Source organism: Lonchura striata, chromosome 1, assembly GCF_046129695.1.
Source record: "Lonchura striata isolate bLonStr1 chromosome 1, bLonStr1.mat, whole genome shotgun sequence".
In the NCBI taxonomy this organism is placed as follows: domain Eukaryota; kingdom Metazoa; phylum Chordata; class Aves; order Passeriformes; family Estrildidae; genus Lonchura; species Lonchura striata.
In genome coordinates this window covers 47164391-47183774 of record NC_134603.1, presented here as the reverse complement: position 1 = coordinate 47183774, position 19384 = coordinate 47164391, and the positions used below count along the sequence as shown (strand labels likewise).

The window sequence follows — 19384 nt, the reverse complement described above, 5'->3', positions numbered from 1 at the left end:
TTATGTTACTTTAAATGCTTCCTTCTTTGTTTTTCTGGCTGAACAAATGAAAGCAACATATGATCACCTTTACCCTCCTAATTATGAACAGACCAGAAGGTAGGAATATTAGTCACCATAAAATACTATATTTCTCAATATTTACCTCCTGATGTGCTGCTTCTTCAAATACTGCTATGGGCCCAAGCAATGGGATCCATGTTATGAAAGCAACAAAACAAAAACTCTGCATAGCACTGGGGACAATGCAGAAAAGGAAACTCAGCTCTATCTGGACTGCTGGGGCATTGCTCTGAAGAGGACATGTTGGCTTAGGGAATCCTTGTTCTTTACCATGCACCACCTCAAAAACTGTTCTTTGTTGTCAGTCCCATATTGCTTGTTTGCAAAGGACAGCTAAGAATGGTATTGGGAAATATCATGCAACTTACACCAAGTTATATACCCTTCTTTCCTCTTCCTACATGATAACATATTATTGGTCATATTCAGGGCTAAAATCCTAAGGGTTTGGTTGCTAAAAACATGCATGAAAGCAAAAGCAACATGGAAACCTAAGAAAGGAAGAACTCAGTTCACTTTACCTGCTGGATGGGATGCAGAGGCCAACAGCACCACACTAAAAAAAAAAATAAAAAAAAAATTGGATGCTACAGAATTTATGACATGGGCTGAAGATTATAAATTGAAAGTTTTGTGTTTGTTTTTTCATGGTGAAACTTATTCCAGTTAAGTAGAATAACTGAGACACAAATACCAATTAAAAGAAAACACAAGTTGATTGGAAAGGAATGTCTGGGGTCACCTAATAAAATTTCTGACCTAAAGCAGGACTATCACAAATATTTGGTGATGCCCTCTGGTTCTGTCTTAAAAAGGCATTTCTCAAAAACCTACCAGCACTGAGATTCCACGCCTCTCTGGGTAACTTTCCTGGGGCCACTCTACCCTCCCAGCAAAGAAGTTTTTCCTGCTGTCCCATTTTTAAACCACCAAAGTTGCAGTGTATGGTTGTTCTTCCATATTATGCTGAAGACCGCATGTAGCCAACTTTAAAAACACATGAAAATAAAACCAAGTACCAGCCCAAATTATTCACACTTTCCAGATACAAGTGAACAAGAAAACCAGCTGTGATCAGTTCTTTATCTGAAATACTGTCACCTACGTTTTCTGAGGTCTTAGACCTCACCCTTTTGAATTTACAGTATAGGTCCTACAGAACCTTTTACTGTTACTGATTCTTCTTGTAAATGCCTCTTATTTTTTTTTTTTTACTTTTTTTTTTGGTTTTTGTTTGTTTGTTTGTTTTTACATTTTTCATTCCAAATAGCTTCTAAGGCTAGAAGGCTACAAAAACATTCTGAGGTGCTGTGAGATGGCATAAGCATGCACATCAGTAGAGCTACAGCTTCTTCCAGTTACCAACAACATCCATCATGACAAACACTAACGACAAAGGGGAGAAGAAGAAAAGAGTATCTCAAGAGTTTGCTTTTTGGTAAGCAGCAAGAACTGCACTTACAGAGGTAAAAAGACATTCATTAATGTTATGAATGCTCAAGCATTCCAGGTCAACTCCCTTTTCCAGTGTTAACACAGCTACCATTTCCAAACCTGGTCTCTCACCAGCTGATCCCAGCTCTCTACATGACCAAGCTTCCTAGCTTGGTGACCTGCCCTTGGCAAGCTTTGGTGGACCCCAGCATCAGTCACAGAACCACCTGCACCAAAAGGAACTGCAAAGAGCATGGAAATCCCATGGCCAAGGAAGCCATGGGGGGAAGTTTGTCACTGAAATCAGCTGTGGAACACAATAGGCTGAAGGAGGAAAGGATTTATGAGGGGCAGAAAGGAAGGTATTTTATGCTTCACACTTTACAAGTGTTTGAAAGGCATCAGATAGTATAGTATGTCCACATTCTCAATATTTATATATGTTTTTAAAAGATGTTATTGCCACAAAGGTATTAAACAAGACAAAGCAGATCACTTACAATAGGTAATTTGCCCTATTGTAATTTTGCCCTCCCCACACATGGATTCTCTCCCTGTAAAGGGATGCCAAGAGTAATTCACAATAAACAGGCTCAGTTCCTCCATTTCCTGGTAAAGAGAGAAAAGGAAACAAAGGTCTACTGCTTTTGACTGAGTAACAGAGAGAATAGGACACTGACAGGGAAAGTGAAACTGTATCAACAGTGATCAGAAGTAGAGCTAACTCAACTTGTTTTTTGAATTATTATATTGTAAACAAAAACCCACTGAGATTGGGAAATAGAAGGAAATTTCCTTCTGCAACTAAGAGGAATTGATAATCCTAACAGACATCCCAGGTTCTGGTCCAAATAAAACAACAGGAGAAGACAAAACCTTAATTGTAAAGCGCAGGGCAGGTTAAGGCAAATGGATTAGCATTACAGCTGCTCTAGAGCTCTGCTCTGAATGGAGCATCTGTAAAAAAGACACGATGATGCTGTAAAACCAGATTAGGGATTCAGAGGTTTCTAGCAGGACAGCCTGGATGGATATGAGGCTGCAGCAAAAACAAATTCTGTGTGCCGGATTCCGCTGCTCCTCATTTTCCCATGTACTCAGTACTGAGGGCTGGGTCACTCGTGGTTTCCTTTCTGGATAAAAAGAGGTTTTGTCAGCAAGAAAAGTAATTTATGCCTGCAAAGCTGCTTTCTCCTATTGCAGAAAATCTACTGCAGCATTTTTAATTCACAAAAGTGACAGATTAGCAGCTCTTCCAGAAGCCAGATGTAATTTTGCTGCATAGAGTAGAGCCTTTACCTCATGACTTTGTCAGTGCCATTTATTCACCATTTGAAATTCTCCTGTATTTGTTTTCTCCGCACCAATGGCTGCTAGGCCATCTAGGCAAGACTTTGTGACCAAATTTCAGACAAGAACTGGTATTGGGATGGACCGAAAATTTCTTGTAGGTTCTTAACAAGAAGTAAAATATCTACCTGCCTCAGCATAGGAGAAAGCCCAAGAGGAGATACTACCTGCTTCTAAGACATTTATGTCTCCCTCAACATGCCAGCCAGGCATTACTACTCCTCCTCTCATGCTACCCCCTCACCAGCTAATGGGGAGAAATCTGGCTCCCCTTTTATAAAAAGTGGGGGAACAGAAAGGAATAAAAGAAAATGTAAGATTACAAGAAAAAAAAAAAAACACTAGGAAGTAGGACACTAATGCAGAAATCAGAGTACAGAGAAATACAATACTTCAGTTTAAAAAAGGGGGTGAGATCAAGAAGATTGGAGGATTAGAGGTAGGATTCTGGAAGTACATTGACCCTCTTCCTCACTGCCCCAGATGCTTAAACACAAGGGAGAGGGATGAACTGGCACTGAGAAGCAACATTACCCCTCCCTTCTCTGCATAGCACAGCTCTGTTTTCCCTCCTACACTTGTTCCTGGTCTGGCTCCCTTTTTAAAAGCCATTGAATAATCATATTGGAAGTGATGAAGTGAGAACTCCAGACTTTCAACATCAGCAAATATTTCTTCAGATCTGTTTGATTCTGGAAAGTTCCCATTCATATATATTTACTTAGGGTGTTCTTTTCTTCCAAACAGCTCCAGATTTCAGAACAAGAAGTAGTGCATGGTATGTAAGGACAGCATATGTTAGGAGACTGCTCATTTCAGTTGCACTTCTGGAAGCATCCAACAGAGACTTCTCTTTTCTTTATATATATTTTTTTCCTTTTTTTTTTTTTTTTTTTACTCTAACATACTGGTATATTCTAACATCCAGTAATTTGTGGCAGATCTTTTAATCTGCTTCATGCAGGCAGTCTCTACACTCAGTAGTGTACAACTGTGCTTTCATACAGAACTGAGAAACACTTTGCACAGCCTCTATTACAATCCTATGTATTTTCCCTATGCATTAAGAAACATTTCTTCACTAAAAGGCCTTGGAATCAAGCATTGGAATAGGTTGCCCAGGGCAGTGTCTAAGTCACCATCCTTGGAGGTATTTAAGAGACATGTGGGACTTAGGGATAAGGTTCAAAGTAGTGCTTGGTTAATGCACTCAATGACCTTAACAGTCTTCTCCAACCTAAAAGATAGGATGATTCTAAGCACTATCTGGCTGTGTCCCATAGCTGCATGTCTGATCTAGATTAGAAATAAGGAGCTTTAAACACCTATTGATATTAATTTTAAGAGGAGAAAGTTGTACTGATGCCACAGTAGCAAGTTCCTTCATAAATCATAGAATCATATAATCATGCTTCTATAGACAGGACCTCCAGTACACATGAAACTGTCCTGTCCTGGAGGTGGAACTGTGATCCTATCGTGGCCAGAACAGTCCTTGAGAAGGCCTGAGAAGAGGAAGCAGCATATACCTTAACACCTTCACAAAATTTACTGCTGGGCACCCTCTGACAGAGATAATCCATGTCTACAGTAATTCTGACCCAGAGCTACCTGTGGGGAGCTAGTGCTCATTCAGAGAACATTCCTTTAGTCAGTGATATTTAAAAGCAGTTTTGATTGTTTTCTACAGAAATTAAGTTTGTGCAGTAAAGCTGTGTGTACACAGCTCCACACAGCTCTCAAACATGCTGAACAGCTTCATCCAGATTTGGGAAGTGGCAGTGGTCTCCGAGATAACTACATGTGCAGGGGTCTCACACAGAGGCAAACCCTGCCAGTGCCTCCTGCAGCAGGATTCCAGCCCCATTAGACACTGGAGGTGACAGGTCATGGAGGTTGCAGACAAGGAGAGAATTTCTGCCAAATTTTACACCCTTTCAAACATCATAAGCTATTTTGACAAAAAAAAAAAAAACAACAAAACAACTTCTAAAATAATTCAGATGTCACTTATCCCATTGTCCATGATACTGCTTGTTTTCCCTAGGCAAAATGAGATCCAAATGCTATGGATTGTGAACTTTTCTAACACATAGAAATGTATACACAGACAGACACATATATAGATAGACACAAACCAAACAAATAAGCATCCAGTTTGCCATCTCCCTTAAGCCACCTGTTTTCCAGCAAGTTGCTTTGCACTATCGTCTTGTGAGTTACGCTGACCTTTAATTTGGAAGCTTTGATCATAAATTTTTGCTCTTAGACAGATGCTGAAAATAGGTATCTTCAAATTTGCATTGTTTGTTAGTTTCTTTTCTGTAAAAAGCACAGTTTTAAATACATATTGCTGCACCTCACAGTTCCTTAGCGAGAAGTTTCTCCCTTTCAAAAGGTTCCAAATAAATTATCATACTTTTCATGTAATGTGGGACTCCTGCTCTCTGCTGGACACAGGTTCACAGACTTCAAAGGACCAAGATCATGAACTAACAGAAAAGCAGCCCAGGCCTGACTTTTCAATAAAAGCTGAAAAATTAAGGACTTGGGCCAAAATCTGAGCTTAAAGATTCAGGCCTAGATGTAATTTTCAACTAAAATGACAACTGAGAAACAGTCAGCCAGCTGTCAAATGAAAATCAATTGATTTTACTGCTTGGTTCATGATTTCCCTTCAATACAGAGAAGTTGCTACATCTCATTCCAGACTTCATAGGTTATTTCTGTATGTGGCAGCATATTTGCAAATTCCATTACTAATTCTTCTGAAGTTTCAATAAACACACCTACCTTTTTTGTGTAGAACTGATTTTCTTTGCATTTCATAGTAGATGGAAAACAACAACTGACTTAAACAAGAGCCTATTTCAAGCAAACTAATATCAAGATATTGTCCATTAATGGAACCCTGGTGAATCATAAAGGCAGAAGCAGAGGCCTGCATTACTTATCTACAGAAATAGGAGATATGATTGAACTAAGACAGAAAGAGATACAGTGTTATCATATAGACTATGCTCACAAGACAAATGGGAATTGAAGGAAAGCAACTATCACACATTGGTGTCCCTGATGTACTTTTATCAAAGATTTTTCATGTGGCCAGACAAGAGCAGATATCCATCTAATCAAATAGACTAGCACAACTTCACTTTTGGTATGCTTATTCCCAGCTTCTGCTCCCTCTTTCACTCCTTCTGACCACAGAAGGAATTTATTTGAATTTATTATTCATACTTTGTGTTCCCAAATTACTTTAGGTATGAACCCAAGAGAAGAGGCCAATATATATTAGATGTGATTTTGGATGGAGGAGAATTGAATCAAGTTTCTAGATGCCTTACTTGAAATAACGCCTCACAAAAACCTAACAGGAGCCATGGACTCTGAATGTCCTGGTTTGTGTGTCTTTGAAGAAAAGACTGGATTTTAAAAAGCAGGGGAATCTGGTCAGTGACTCAGACTCTTTCACTAGCTACAAAATAATATGCCACTCTTCTATCTCCAAATCAGAAAAACAACTGAAAGTCAGAATTACTCAATCCCATTAATGGCACTCTGAACAATCAGTTACTGCTCATGTTCTTTGCACACAGTACTTTTGTAATCACTACCTCCTCTTCTGGCAATTTTGTACAAGTTTTATTTTCTGAAGTGGGGAATTGCCAGGGAGTTACTCTGTAAATATTATTTCTGGAAGTGATAGATCACTTGTGCACACGGTGATTTACAAATTCATAATTAACACCTCGTTACCTCCTCAGGTATATATTGGCATGTCCATCTACAACTGGAGCCAAAAAAATTCAGCTGCTAAATCATTCAGCTTAGCACTGTTCTTTCAGTGAACGTTCTGCTAAATAAATGCATTTAAGTAGTGGTAGCTATGAGTTTCTTCAACAAGCCAAGGTTGAAAATGAAAACATATACCACATAAAACCAGCTCTGGTGTTATCAAAGACTTATTCATTTTACCTGAATACATAGTTGATGTACTGTTGGTCCAGATCACTGGGAGAGGAGGCAAAGAAAAAAGGTGTTTTTTTAGCAATGCATTTCATTTGGTGTAGCAGATCAGTATATTAAACATAATATACAGTAATGCTGTAATATTGCATTATATTAATGTATATAATATATAACAAGGTTAATATTAGGTAATACTAACATTATATTATAATTATATGCTTTATAAAGGTAACATAGTAATAATTTTATCAAGATCAATCAATTAATTATCAATTAACCAACATATTAATTTATACATGATCCACACATTTCTGTTATTACTGTCAGTAGGAATTTCATTTCCAGAGATGGAAAATAGTTTTGAAATAAATAAGCTTATCCATGCATGTATATTATACATCACATGTAGTGGCAACATACCCATCTCCATCCATAAAGAAAGCAGATTACAGACACTGTGAACATGCAATGCCACCTGATTCCAAGACTTCTATTATGTGGTTGCAGTTCTAACATGCACATGGGATTAGTGCAAGGTTCCAAGGTGTTTAGGGTAATCAGCCATTCCCATCCTGTGGTAAGCCACCAGCTGCTGAACACTTTTGAGACTGTCACAAAGGCAGATACTGACAGATTCAAACCATGTAGCTTTCCACATGAACACAGATTCATATTTCCTCGTAACACCTGTGCCAGTAATTAGGGGTTCTTTTTCCAAGGCTGAGTCATTACCCTTGGATAATACATTGTTTAAAACTAATTCAATGTTCCAGTTTGCAGTATAACTATCAATAACCACATGCTGTTACTACCAACAATAAATAAGGCTCATCTTGCAAGAGAAGTCATTAATGATTAACCAGGAGTGGCCCAGCTCCTGCTGATCATGCAGACCTCCCTACATCACAGTCATCTCTCTTTATGAAAGAATAAGAAAACACATTACCTTAAAGATCCAGGTTTCCACAACTTGTGAAATACTTTGTAAGCCCCTGTAATTGAAATGACATGTCTAATTGCCGTATCATGAGATTGTTCTGACAAACAACAGCTTGTTTGGCTGTGGTACTGGCAGACATGGAACCCCTCTGAATTACAGTTTAGCACCACAGCACAAAGGATTCCTAAACCATGAGTAAAATGAACCTATTGCTTCAAATTAATGGTTTTCAAAGTGTTATCAGCTCTGAGCACAGTCACGCTTTGTAGTTCTGCTAGTCCTTCTGAGGATGAGACATCTACTAGCTCACAACAACAACAAAGGAGAGATTGTGTGTTTGTGCATGGTTTTGTGTGTAAATACATACAGAAAAGTCACAGAATGGGTTCTTCAGCCCACACCATTTTGGGGGTAAGTTCTATCATATATATGATCATCTATGATATCATAGAGCTGTCTGGTCTGAGCCATCTTTCCTATTTAAAGTTCTCTCAGATTTAGTGTCTCCAAGTTCTTTACATTCTCAACCTACCATCTACCTCCTGTTAGCTTCCATTTCTGTCCTGGGTAAAGATCTGAGCACTTATGTAAGAAATTACACAGCTTCAGGCTCTGTTTTTTCAGATCCTTTCTTCCAGGCTTTGGGGTATTTTTTTGATTCATAGAGAAAACCAGAATATGAAATGTCAATCCAGTAGAACACTATGAAATAGATATACTCAATTCTGCCTCCATTACACAAGTTGAAGGGTAACCACACATCCCCTCTGTAATGCTCTGTCTTTCTTGATTTACTATTAAGTTAGTTCATCTATTTGCCCTCTCTCGTAGCACCTTCATTCCAGTTGATAGGAAATCTAATTACACAAATAACTCCCAATAGCGATATCAACTCTCAAAACCAAGAGAAATGGAAGGCAGCTATATTTTGAAAATAAACATTCTGTTAGCACTTCCTGCACATTTCAAACACACAAATGAAGCATTCTGAAGACTCTCTAAGCAATTTTCCACCTCCATGACCAGGTATTGCTTTACAAATGAGACTCCTTGGCTTTGAGAAAGCAAGAACATCACTCATCACAGCAAAAAAAGTATTTAAAGTGGAAAATCCATAGCTTTTACTTTTATATAAATGAACAAATGTTTACCATATGATATTTCTCAAAAAACCACCAAAGCTATTTCTTATTTGTATGTTAACAACATTTCAGATGGGGATCTCTAGACCTTCCTAGACAGGAATACATACAAACATATTACCTCTGCTCAGAAAGAAGGAATATCCTTAATCTGCAGACAAGACTTAACATATGAATGAGTCACTCACTCAGTATATAGAACAGATAAGAATCAAATACAAGTCCCTTATTATCCACCAAAATATTCCAAAAACCTCCTATTACTGCTCTTGTTTTCTTCAGGTTTTCTAGTCTGACTGTTTCTAAATTTTCAGGGAACAACTACTATTTATCCAAATCAATGCTTGGTCTCAAAAAAAAAAAAAAAAAGGAAAAAAAAAAAAGACAAAAGAAAACCTGATAGGTTATGAAACTCATTGGTTTTTTTTGTTTTTTTTTTAATGCATATAATTGCCTGAAAAAAAACTCCAACATTTCAACATCCCTCCTCTGGGACCATAGTCCATGATATTTTTGTATATTTTTGACAGTTTTTAAATAAAATCTGTGTGTGCAACAAAGTTGCAAGTATAAGCTATTGCTTTTTTTTTCATGTTCCTTCTCCCCTCAGAAAGAAGTCTCTCTCAGTAGGCAATCATCAAAAAACAACCAGAAAAGCTTAGTGCTGATTAAAATTGGATGTGCATTTTCTCATCCACAGTTAACAGACTGCAATATGCAGTGTGTTCTATTGTTGTTTTCAACATAAAAGCTATAAAAAGAACGCACTTTCTTATATTTACTGATCTCCATTCTTTCCAAGTGTTTCTAACATAGAGTCTCAGATATCAGTAACTTCATAATAAAGCTGGTTTCTCCAACACATTTACTCTTCCTAATTCTTTTTCTAGAAGAAAATTACTTACCAACACAGATCAAGTGAATTAGAGCCCATAAATACCCATTTGGATCAAACTGAAATAAAGAACATCTACATAAATAAAAGCATGAACATGCAAACATACATATTGCAATTCCCCTGCAGTTAGCTTTGCAAAGCAAGTAGAGCGTGCAGGAGCTGTGCTACAAAGAAAGGGAAGATGACTAAAGAAGACTAGGAAGACTGAAATTCTTCCTGTCACACTCAGAAACCTAGCATATGCCAATTATGCAGGCTCTCAGCTGGTCTCAGCAAGGATAATTCTATTTCAGATGTGTACACCAATTTCCAGACTCATCTGACTTCAGATATTAACTGAGGTATCTAAAGCAAGGAAGCAGCTTTCCTAGGTCTCCAAAAGAGACTCTCCCATGATTGGATCTTTTGTGAATGGAACATTCTCTGCAGGCACCTCCTTTCTTTCTCAGGTAGCTACAGAAAGCATGTACAGAGAATGCAAAACTAATTTAGGAAATTCCTGAAAGTACACACGGATAATTCAAAACTAAGTGATTTGCTGTAAGCACTATTACAAAGTAAAACTGTGGTTTTCCCACCTGCCACCTTCACCAAAGAGGTGTAGGTCCACACTGCTCAGAGGTTTTACTATGATGCAAACACAGTAAACCCAGCAAGACTACAAGACAGCAACAGGAAACATTTACAATTCCCTTGCAGGAATCCTACTCAAGCTTACCAGTAAAAGCTGCATCCCTCATATTCTAACAAGGTGTCAAGCATCAAGGCCTAGCTCAAGCTGCTTTACAAAGCAGATCTCACCTGTGTGTCACACAAAGGAAGGCACACTGCTGCTGCCAGGAGGAACAGCACACTGGGGAGAAGAGAAAGAAAAAAAAAGGTAAGAGCAAAAGCTTTCAACCTGGATTTCTACTCCCAGCAAAGCAGAGACAATTCCACTCCATTTTACACTGACACTTGTTTAATTTTCTTATTCTAGGTTTTAAAAATAATTTCTGCCACCAATATTTTTACATAATGCATTCTTCATAACTTGTACACAGTAAAGTTTTATGGGAAGCGAAGCAGCACAAAACACCTCAGAAGTGATAAAAAAAAGATTTTTTTGGTAGAGAGTATTTTTCTTCACTAGCCATCTGTCTTCCCTAGGGTTTTTCAAAAAGCCAAAATCAGCCAATTTCTGGATGAATGGCTACCAAAAAGTTATTTCATTGAGACTAATTGGCTGTTACAGCAATTCCAGCAGATGTGACTCCATTACAAGTGACATTTTTACTCCAGAGCACAGAGCAAGGTGGTGGAATTGACTGGTATACATTGGAAATGTCTTAAGGACAGTACAAGTCCTCTCCTAGTCCACCAACTTAAGCTAAATAAATTCTTAACCTGTGGCTGAGTCAGTATTTCTTTAAGCTACAGCGAATACACTGTGGAATTTCTGTGGACTGTCACTATTAATATTAACATACACATGCTTTTGCAGCTTATTTTCCTACTCTCTAAGGGCATGGGAAAAGACAGAATAAAGATTATTTTTAAAATTGTATCCTTGAGAATAATCCAGTGGTGAAGACAAGGCCACATAGTCAGATAATGGAAGCAACAGGAAGAAATTAGGAAGATAATGCCTCTAAGTACACTAAATAATAACCCAACCTTATCCATTCTAAAGTACAGCTAAAATATTACAGGATGTGGAAGACAGCAAATATCCATTCTTCAAGGGGATGTGAGGGCATAGAATCAAAATTTTAACACGACTGGTTGATTTCTGTTTGTCCTTTTCCATCTCCTTTTTGAAGCCTAAACAACCAGGGCCACCAAGGGTTGGTAGTTGTGCAGCTTAATATCACAGAATAACAGAATCATCAAGGTTGGAAGAGACCTTCAAGATCATCTGTCCAGCTGTCAACCCAGTGCCACCATAATCACCCCAAGTGCCACGTGCAGAAAACCCTTCCTGAGATGGTGACCCTACCATCTCCCTAGGCAATTTATTCCAATGCCAAACCACTCTTGCAGTGATTTTTTTTTTTTTTTAATATCTAATCTGGATCTCCCCTGGTGCAATTAAAGGCCACTTCCTCTTGTCCCTTCATTTGAGACCTGGCAGAAGAGACTGACCTTCACCTCGCTATTAATGATTCTAGTAGAAATGGATCTCATTTACCTTTCATTTCTGAGGAAGGGAATTTTTAGCTACTTTCTAAGACACTAATTTTCTTTATTTTACTGTTTATGATTACCCACTGGGAGTTCAAGCCTTTCTGAAAGCATTGTTATGGGCTGTTTTATTGTTAATTTCATTTTTGTAAGGGGAAAGAACATATCAAACTATTCAAGCAATTGCTGAAAAATTTTAAAAATATTTAATTACTCCTATGTTGCAATTTAGGCTCATTGCCCACAGGAATGTGCCTTACATTCTTCATTGTTTTGGTGTGCCATTATCTGAAGCAAATACAGAAGCTGGAGCCAAAACAAGTCTGAATTTGAATCTGAGTAGTTTTAAAAGCTTACCTACAGACTTTCAGATGAGAAGTCTGCTGTAAAAAAGAAAATATTATTAAAACATTAAAATGTAATTATAAAAATGGTAAAATAGTGTTTTCTCCTCCCAAAAACTGGACAGTGATCTTACTGCACCATACACATAAACATTGCAATGTGCAGCATTCAAAATTTGAGCACTGCTTAGCAAATTTAGTTTGATAAAGAAGAATCAGGATTATAGATCAGCCTACTTCACCTTGATTTATATTTTCAGATTACTTACCAGCAAGTAAACCTAAAACCAGTCATGAACTTTATACCTGCTCCTCAAACTTGACTCGAATTGTACCAAAACTGTGTGACATATGTACTGAAATATTGAGTTTTCCTAATTGGATACTACCTCATATAAACCAATCTTGATCTAAACTCAAGAAATTTTCCCAAATCTTTGATGTGAAATTATTCCTGAGGAGCTTTCTGTTAGGCCTGTGTTTGCATTATCCTTATCTGTAGCGCTTTTGTTTTTGAAGAGAGGAATCATAAGTTTGTGACATAGAAGGAAAATGTGGAACAATTTGACAGGGACACTAATCAGAGGACAATGACACAGGGACATGCCATGGTACACACTGCTATGTCTCTTAGGCATAACCTTAGTGATCTCTTCTGTTTGTTAGATGAAGTAAACACTCATTTATCTGTCTTCTATACAGAAAACTGTTATAATTAATGAGAGATGCCTTTCACAGCAAGCCAGAGGCCACTGTAGAAACAACTTTGTGATGAATGATTTCCCAGTGTTAGCTCACACAGCAACTCTGTAGTCAGTTAGAAAAACATTTCAAAAAAAGCCTAAAAAGAAGGCTCCCCAATTCAGTTTGTGAGAAAAAAACCCTCCAGTTCTTACAAAAGGGTACAAGAATTATTCTCCTGACTTTCATAGGGGCAGAATCTCAAATATTCAAAACAAATTCAAAAATGCACCATTCCTCCTGCATTTTATGTGGAGACATGACCTATCTGTAATCATATAATACACAAGATCTATTATACTGATTAGATGTAAGGGCATAGTCCTCATTCCTCTCAGCTCAAACAATGAGATTTATATGTGAGGCATGAGAGAGAGGGAATATTCATTTTCAAAAGCAAAAACTAAGCAGGGCCAAGCCAGTTTTAAAAATGCAGATCAGACTGGTGATATGTATTTGCAGTATTTCATCAAATAAGGGGAAAGGAAACATCAGTATAGATACTTGTTAACAGCAAAAAGCTCTCTCAGGATCTCATTAATGAATTGCTATTACAGTAAGTCTAGAAAAGTACATGGCACTAATGCCTGTATTAAGAGAAATTAGGTATCTTGTTCTGGGGCAGTTCTATCACAGGAGTTACCTTGACTAATAGATCAATTACCTCTTTCTGCACAAACTTCTGGAACCCGCAGGTTATGACTTCTGCTGCATTGTGCACGGTGAGGAACACTGGGATTGGCTGCCATGGGGAGAGAACAAAAATGCTCAAATCAACCCAGAGCAGTCACACACATTGGCACTCCTCCTAGAAACAGCTGTCCCACATGCCTGTGGTTTGGGGTTTTGTTTTTGAAGCTGTAAACCCATACCACATCACCTAAAAGAGACTTAGCCCATTCCAATCACTAGCTCATGGGCACAGTCATCTTTAAGCACAGACCTGCTTGCTCTGTCTCCCACTGCTGAGTGCTGTCAGTTTGTTTCTATCCAGCTACCCCAGTGAGATTTGCTCCAGGTTTTAGATTTGCTCCAGGTTTTGGCCTCTAGTTTTCCCTCTCTGATCCAGGATCTTCAGCCTCCACAGAGTAAAGAGTTTACTCCACAGAGTAAAAGCAAACAGTTCTCATCTTTTGTCCCATCTCTGTTTGCTGGTACTAAGAATACAGTGTGACTCGTAGCAACAGATTTGTGGGCAAGACAATTTTACATGATTGCTTTCAGTTACTGCTAGGAAGAGCTACCCAAAATTTGGATAGAAATGCAATAGTTCATACACAAATGATGTTGAAATTATACCCATTGAGGTATCTGGACACCATCCCAACATGAAATCATTAAGAAACAAACCCCAATGATAACAATAATGAATCAAACACCCATTGCCCCAGGCAAACCCAACCAGAATTAGTGGTTCATAATACTTCCTCCAAATCAGATCCATGGTCTCTCAGACAGATGAAACAGAAGCAGTTCTCTGCACTGATTAAGATAATCTAAAGAAAAAGCCATTTTAGGAACCAATATTTCCCTATTTGTGTATGGTATTTAAATCACAGTAGCAGAGAATGTATTAATTTCTCAGTGATGTCCAAACTTTTAAATACCAGGTGATATAAGCAGCAAATATCTCTCAAATGAGACTTTTACATATTTTCTGTAATTTTATTTTATTTACATGTTAAAGAAAATAAGCCAGATAAGCATTGCTCATTAAACATTTTAAGTCATAATGACAGCTGGGGTGGTTCCATAGCCACAACAGTTACACCAAAATAAGAATGGAAATCACACAAACACAACTGGCATGAAGTTGTTGGACCCAGCTTCAACAGTACTGAAAACCAATACCTCTGTTGCTGGATAACTCAGAACATAAACCCAGAAGTATTAAACACAAAAGTACTGTGAGCGACACAGTAATAGGAAATACAAGAAATACCCATAAACAAGGAAAGTTGACAGCAGAATTTAAATTCTTCCCTTTGTGAAAGCAAATTTTTTGGGTTTTTCTTTCCTCCCTTCTACTTTTGGCTCTTCCAAATGTGTTTTGGAGCCAACAATGGCTCCAGTTTGCCTAGCCCACTTAACCTTCTCCGTATGTCTACTGCCTTTGATGCAAGTATTTCTTAAATTTGTGAGTGGGCTTAATGCTTATGAAAAGAAAGGTTTACTGGTTGGGCAGGCAGGGTGAATACACTCTGAATAAATCTCCTGTCATGGCTCTGCATACTTTTTAAAATCATCACAATCCAGAGCTAAGCAGTCCTCCTCCAGTTCTAGTCCTGAATCCTTGGTCTGGAGAGATTGCCAGCACCTCTAGGAAGAGGCACAAACAGAGATTAAAGTTGTAGCTTTGCCAGTATAGAGGAGTGTTTGAAAGTAGGTCTCCTTGGATTTGATAATAAAAGTACACATAATTCCTGCTTTAGGAATAAACCCACTTAATTAAAATATGCTGTTGAGATGAGCCAATTCAGCTATGAGTTTGGAAGAGTCCGCTTTCATTTTCACTGTCATAAAATTGTTATAGACAAAGTTATTGTAAGTAAAGCTTCTACATTGGATTGAATTTAGCTCCACTACAAGGCAGCACATAATAATTATGGCCTAAGACTGCTTTTCATTTTGTCTTGCTTTGTAAAATGGCCACAGAATTAGATCTCTAAACCCCTATTCACGTACAACAAAAGCCATTAAGAAATGTGAGATGCACCTTAAGAAAGGTTTGGGATACAAATCAAAACCCTTCACAGCCCTTCTGCCACTCCAGTACTCATGAATGGTCAGGGCAGGAGCAGGAGGTAAATACAGTAACTGGCAGGATGACCAGGAAGTGAGAAGAAATAACAGAGAGGATGTGATTCTTAGCTCTTCCACCACCTATGTGAGCAAGCAGAAAGATCCTGCTGCCAAGGCTTCCAGACAGGGCTTTCCTTATGGGACTTTGCTTACCTTACACCAAAGAAGCCTGGTGGAACTTTCTTGGACAAGGAAGCAAGAGGAAGTAAATGCAATCACACTGAGAGAGAACTGATGTGGGAGCATGGTGCTTCTGTGCACATGCCTGTGGTTTCCCAAGATTATTTGTGTCCAAGATAAGGCCCCCAACCTTGCTTACAAGGACAGGGACCTCCTGTTCTTTTCTGCTCTCTCTACTGGGATTTTCAAGGGATCAGTACAATCAGAATCTGGTAAAAAAAAGTCCCTTTTGATCCTCCTTAAGGCTGAGGAGGTGACAGGGGCAAGCTGGCTTTGGAGTTACATTAAGATGCATTGCCAGAATGAAGAAGAGAACTAGTGCAGGATTTGAGCTTGCAGACTGAATAACAGCAGCAATATTGTTATTTTTTAAAAATTAATGCCACCAATTTATTTTACCTTTTTTTAGGGAAAACTGTATAATTTAAGCATAAAGCTTTCAAGTTTCATGGAAGGAGATTTGGCATTCTGCAAACATTTGGTAAATTACTATGATACAAATGAATCATAAAATGGAGTAATCTAGCCCATCCCATAATCTCTTTCCAACTTTCTATTTATTTTTTCAAATCCTGCAAAGAATCAAAGCCTTCTCATTGAAATGGTCATCAGTTTCCTGGAAGGATTTCTCACAGATCCCACAGCCCCATTCCTCCTTTTGCAAAGTTACAGCTACCGATTTCTTCAACTTCTTCTCTACCTGTATAATTCAGACCACTGAGGATCTGTTCAGCAAAACACTAAGTACTCTGTAGAGATGCTGAGTGCTTCAGACTGTCACGGAGATGCTTTTTGATACTTAGTAGGATTGAACCACTGCATTAGCTCCACTGACAATGGATCTATTATTTAAAGTCCTCCTCCCTCCTTCTCCTTCAACCCAGCATTAAACAACAGGTATGAAGGCAATGATCTTTGTTTACAAACTAGAGGTAATAAAGAGTAACTTCTACAGATTTGTTTCTTACCAATCTAGACAGTGCCCTGGAGCCAGCATAAATAATGCCCACAAAAAGTACTGATGCAGGAAGCCATGACAGGATTTCAGACCTGTAAAAACAATTAAAATCCCATTATTTCACTACATTCTGTTTACATACAGAAAGCAACAGTTGCTTGCAAGGAATGTAATAATATGAATTTATGTACATTAATTTCAAACATGTGATTGCTAAAGTCAGTATCAGATTGCTCAGTATTCTTCCCATTTACTAAGGAGTCAAAATTAGAAATAATTCATTTTGTCTAATCTAAGACAGGAAATAATTGCAGATATATTTTCTTTGTTTTACTCTTTCCCTGGCTCCTCTCCATCATGTTGGTTTTTTTTCTCCCTTAGAAATTACTCCCATTGGTATTAAAGGAGAAACATTTCAACTAATTTCCTTGATGTTCTGTGACAGGAATGAAACCTGACAAATGAAGGCATAAAATGGCTCTCTTGCACAGACAGCACACATTTTCACTATGTACAAATACACTGGGCCACCCACACATTCATTTCTCAGCCAGATTTACACAGAGATTCTTCCTAAAGATCAGATTGTCTCTGTGGGAGCCTATCTCTTGAGATTTCCTAATCATATTCCTTTGACTAAGCCAAAATCCTAGAGGCAGTTTGACAACTAATGGAGGAATGAAGTCATCAGATTGATCTGATTAATTTTTTTTTTAGCCATGGTTACTGTAGTAGGATCAAGTTTCAGTTCTGAGAAGGGCTTCAGAACTTGCACTTCTTCTATTTTTGATCTTGTTACTTAAGGGAAAAAAGGGATCAAGTAGGTGGTAAATTTCAGAGAGAATAATGTAAGATTTTTGGCAAGGGAAGAAAGGAGTAGCTGTGAGGTAAAGGCCTGAATCAAGGGCTTCCAGAACTGAAGACACGTCTGCCCCACTCACTCTTCCCAACCTTTGAATTAAAGTGGGGAAAATGTTAATGGGCAGCGCTGGTTCTCAAAACAAAACCAAACTGCTTGTAGTTCCTTAGTTTGCATTACACTTCCAATTAACATGTAAGACTTGAAAGGTAATTGTAGATACTGGTACACCAGCACTCTTCATGGAACACAAGAAAACAGACAACTAAACACTGAAATCAGAACAGTACGAATAAAGATAAAACACACACAAATATTCATGTAATCACAGACAAGAGAAAAACCATAAAAACCACATTTACTCTGTTACATATATAATTTTCAAAGATAACAAAAACCCAGGGTCACAAAAATAATGTTTAGCTCCTTTAACTGGCGTAAATATTTGCCCTGGGTTTTCTTGACTAGTCACCATAAATTTTTATAAAAACACAGTTCCTTTTGAGGTTATTGACTTCAACTGGAATCTCATCAAGTCCAAGATCTAATACTGTCATACCTCATTACCAATGAATTCATATCAGACACCAACAAAAATATCCCTGCACTATTGGAATAGCAACAAATTGAAGAAAGGGGGACAGAAGAAAAGAAAGTGACTCTGGGAAGATAAAAGGAACACACGATAAAAACCAAATTTTCATTTAGAACATAAAAATATCAGTCTTTCATGTTCCCCACCACTAAATTTTAGGAATCCCAAATATGTCTTCATCTCCAATGTAATTCTGCAAAGTACAATGGAAAAGGACTTCAGATGCTTTTTCCATGATGTAAGGGTAGAATTTTATGCTGCCAAGTGGGAATTTCAGGACTGAAAAAGAATGCACGGATGTTTGATGTAATGTGTCAGCATCAACCATCTGTCTTGTATGTAAACCAATTAGCAGCTTCTCCTGTTGGCAATACAGTGATGTACATGCAAAGTAGGAAGAGAACTGATGAGTTTGTGGTTGTAGGGCAAAATTCAAATCCCATGATAAGCAATGGGTAGGTTCCCCCAAACAACACTTAAAGAAAGGCCCTGAGCTGCTGCTTAGCTATGGGTGAAATGCAGCACTACAAGAAATGCCAATCATAACACATCAGAATTATGTGCCTACAACAGTTAGGCAGAAGCTGGGCAGCAGAGTGGAAGCATTATGCAGATGCCACATGTTGCTCTGCACTCCACAGAGGCCTTGTTTTAGATAAAAGCTTTGCAGACAGTCAACATTTGCTGTTTAGAAGCAATGAGGGAAAGTTCCTTACAGTATGTCCTAGGGGGAAGCAGAGGCAAAGCAGGTTATCCACAAAACCTGAGTGAGACTACTCTAAATAATATGTTTTTATTTGGTCTTTATAGTGAGGTTAGTATTCTGGACTTTAGACAAAGGGCAATGATCTCTATGTTATAACTTCATTCTGCTGAGACACTTTGGTATAACCTGAACTGGCTCACAAAGTATATGAGATCAGTCCATTTGACAGAGAAATCA

The 19384-nt window shown here is 38.1% G+C and overlaps 1 protein-coding gene across 1 annotated transcript in view; it reads right to left on the bottom strand.

The window, feature by feature from the left end:
- The window catches only part of SLC35D4 (solute carrier family 35 member D4), a 54624-nt gene that overhangs the window by 27900 nt on the left and 7340 nt on the right, over nucleotides 1-19384 (bottom strand). Inside the window, exons 4-11 of the mRNA XM_021551526.2 lie at nucleotides 16998-17079; nucleotides 13712-13789; nucleotides 12320-12345; nucleotides 10601-10652; nucleotides 9807-9855; nucleotides 7766-7811; nucleotides 6826-6861; nucleotides 585-619 (exon numbers count right to left, since the gene is read on the bottom strand). Of these exons, the coding sequence (XP_021407201.1) occupies nucleotides 585-619; nucleotides 6826-6861; nucleotides 7766-7811; nucleotides 9807-9855; nucleotides 10601-10652; nucleotides 12320-12345; nucleotides 13712-13789; nucleotides 16998-17079 (404 nt within the window). The remainder of the gene's footprint in view (nucleotides 1-584; nucleotides 620-6825; nucleotides 6862-7765; nucleotides 7812-9806; nucleotides 9856-10600; nucleotides 10653-12319; nucleotides 12346-13711; nucleotides 13790-16997; nucleotides 17080-19384) is intronic.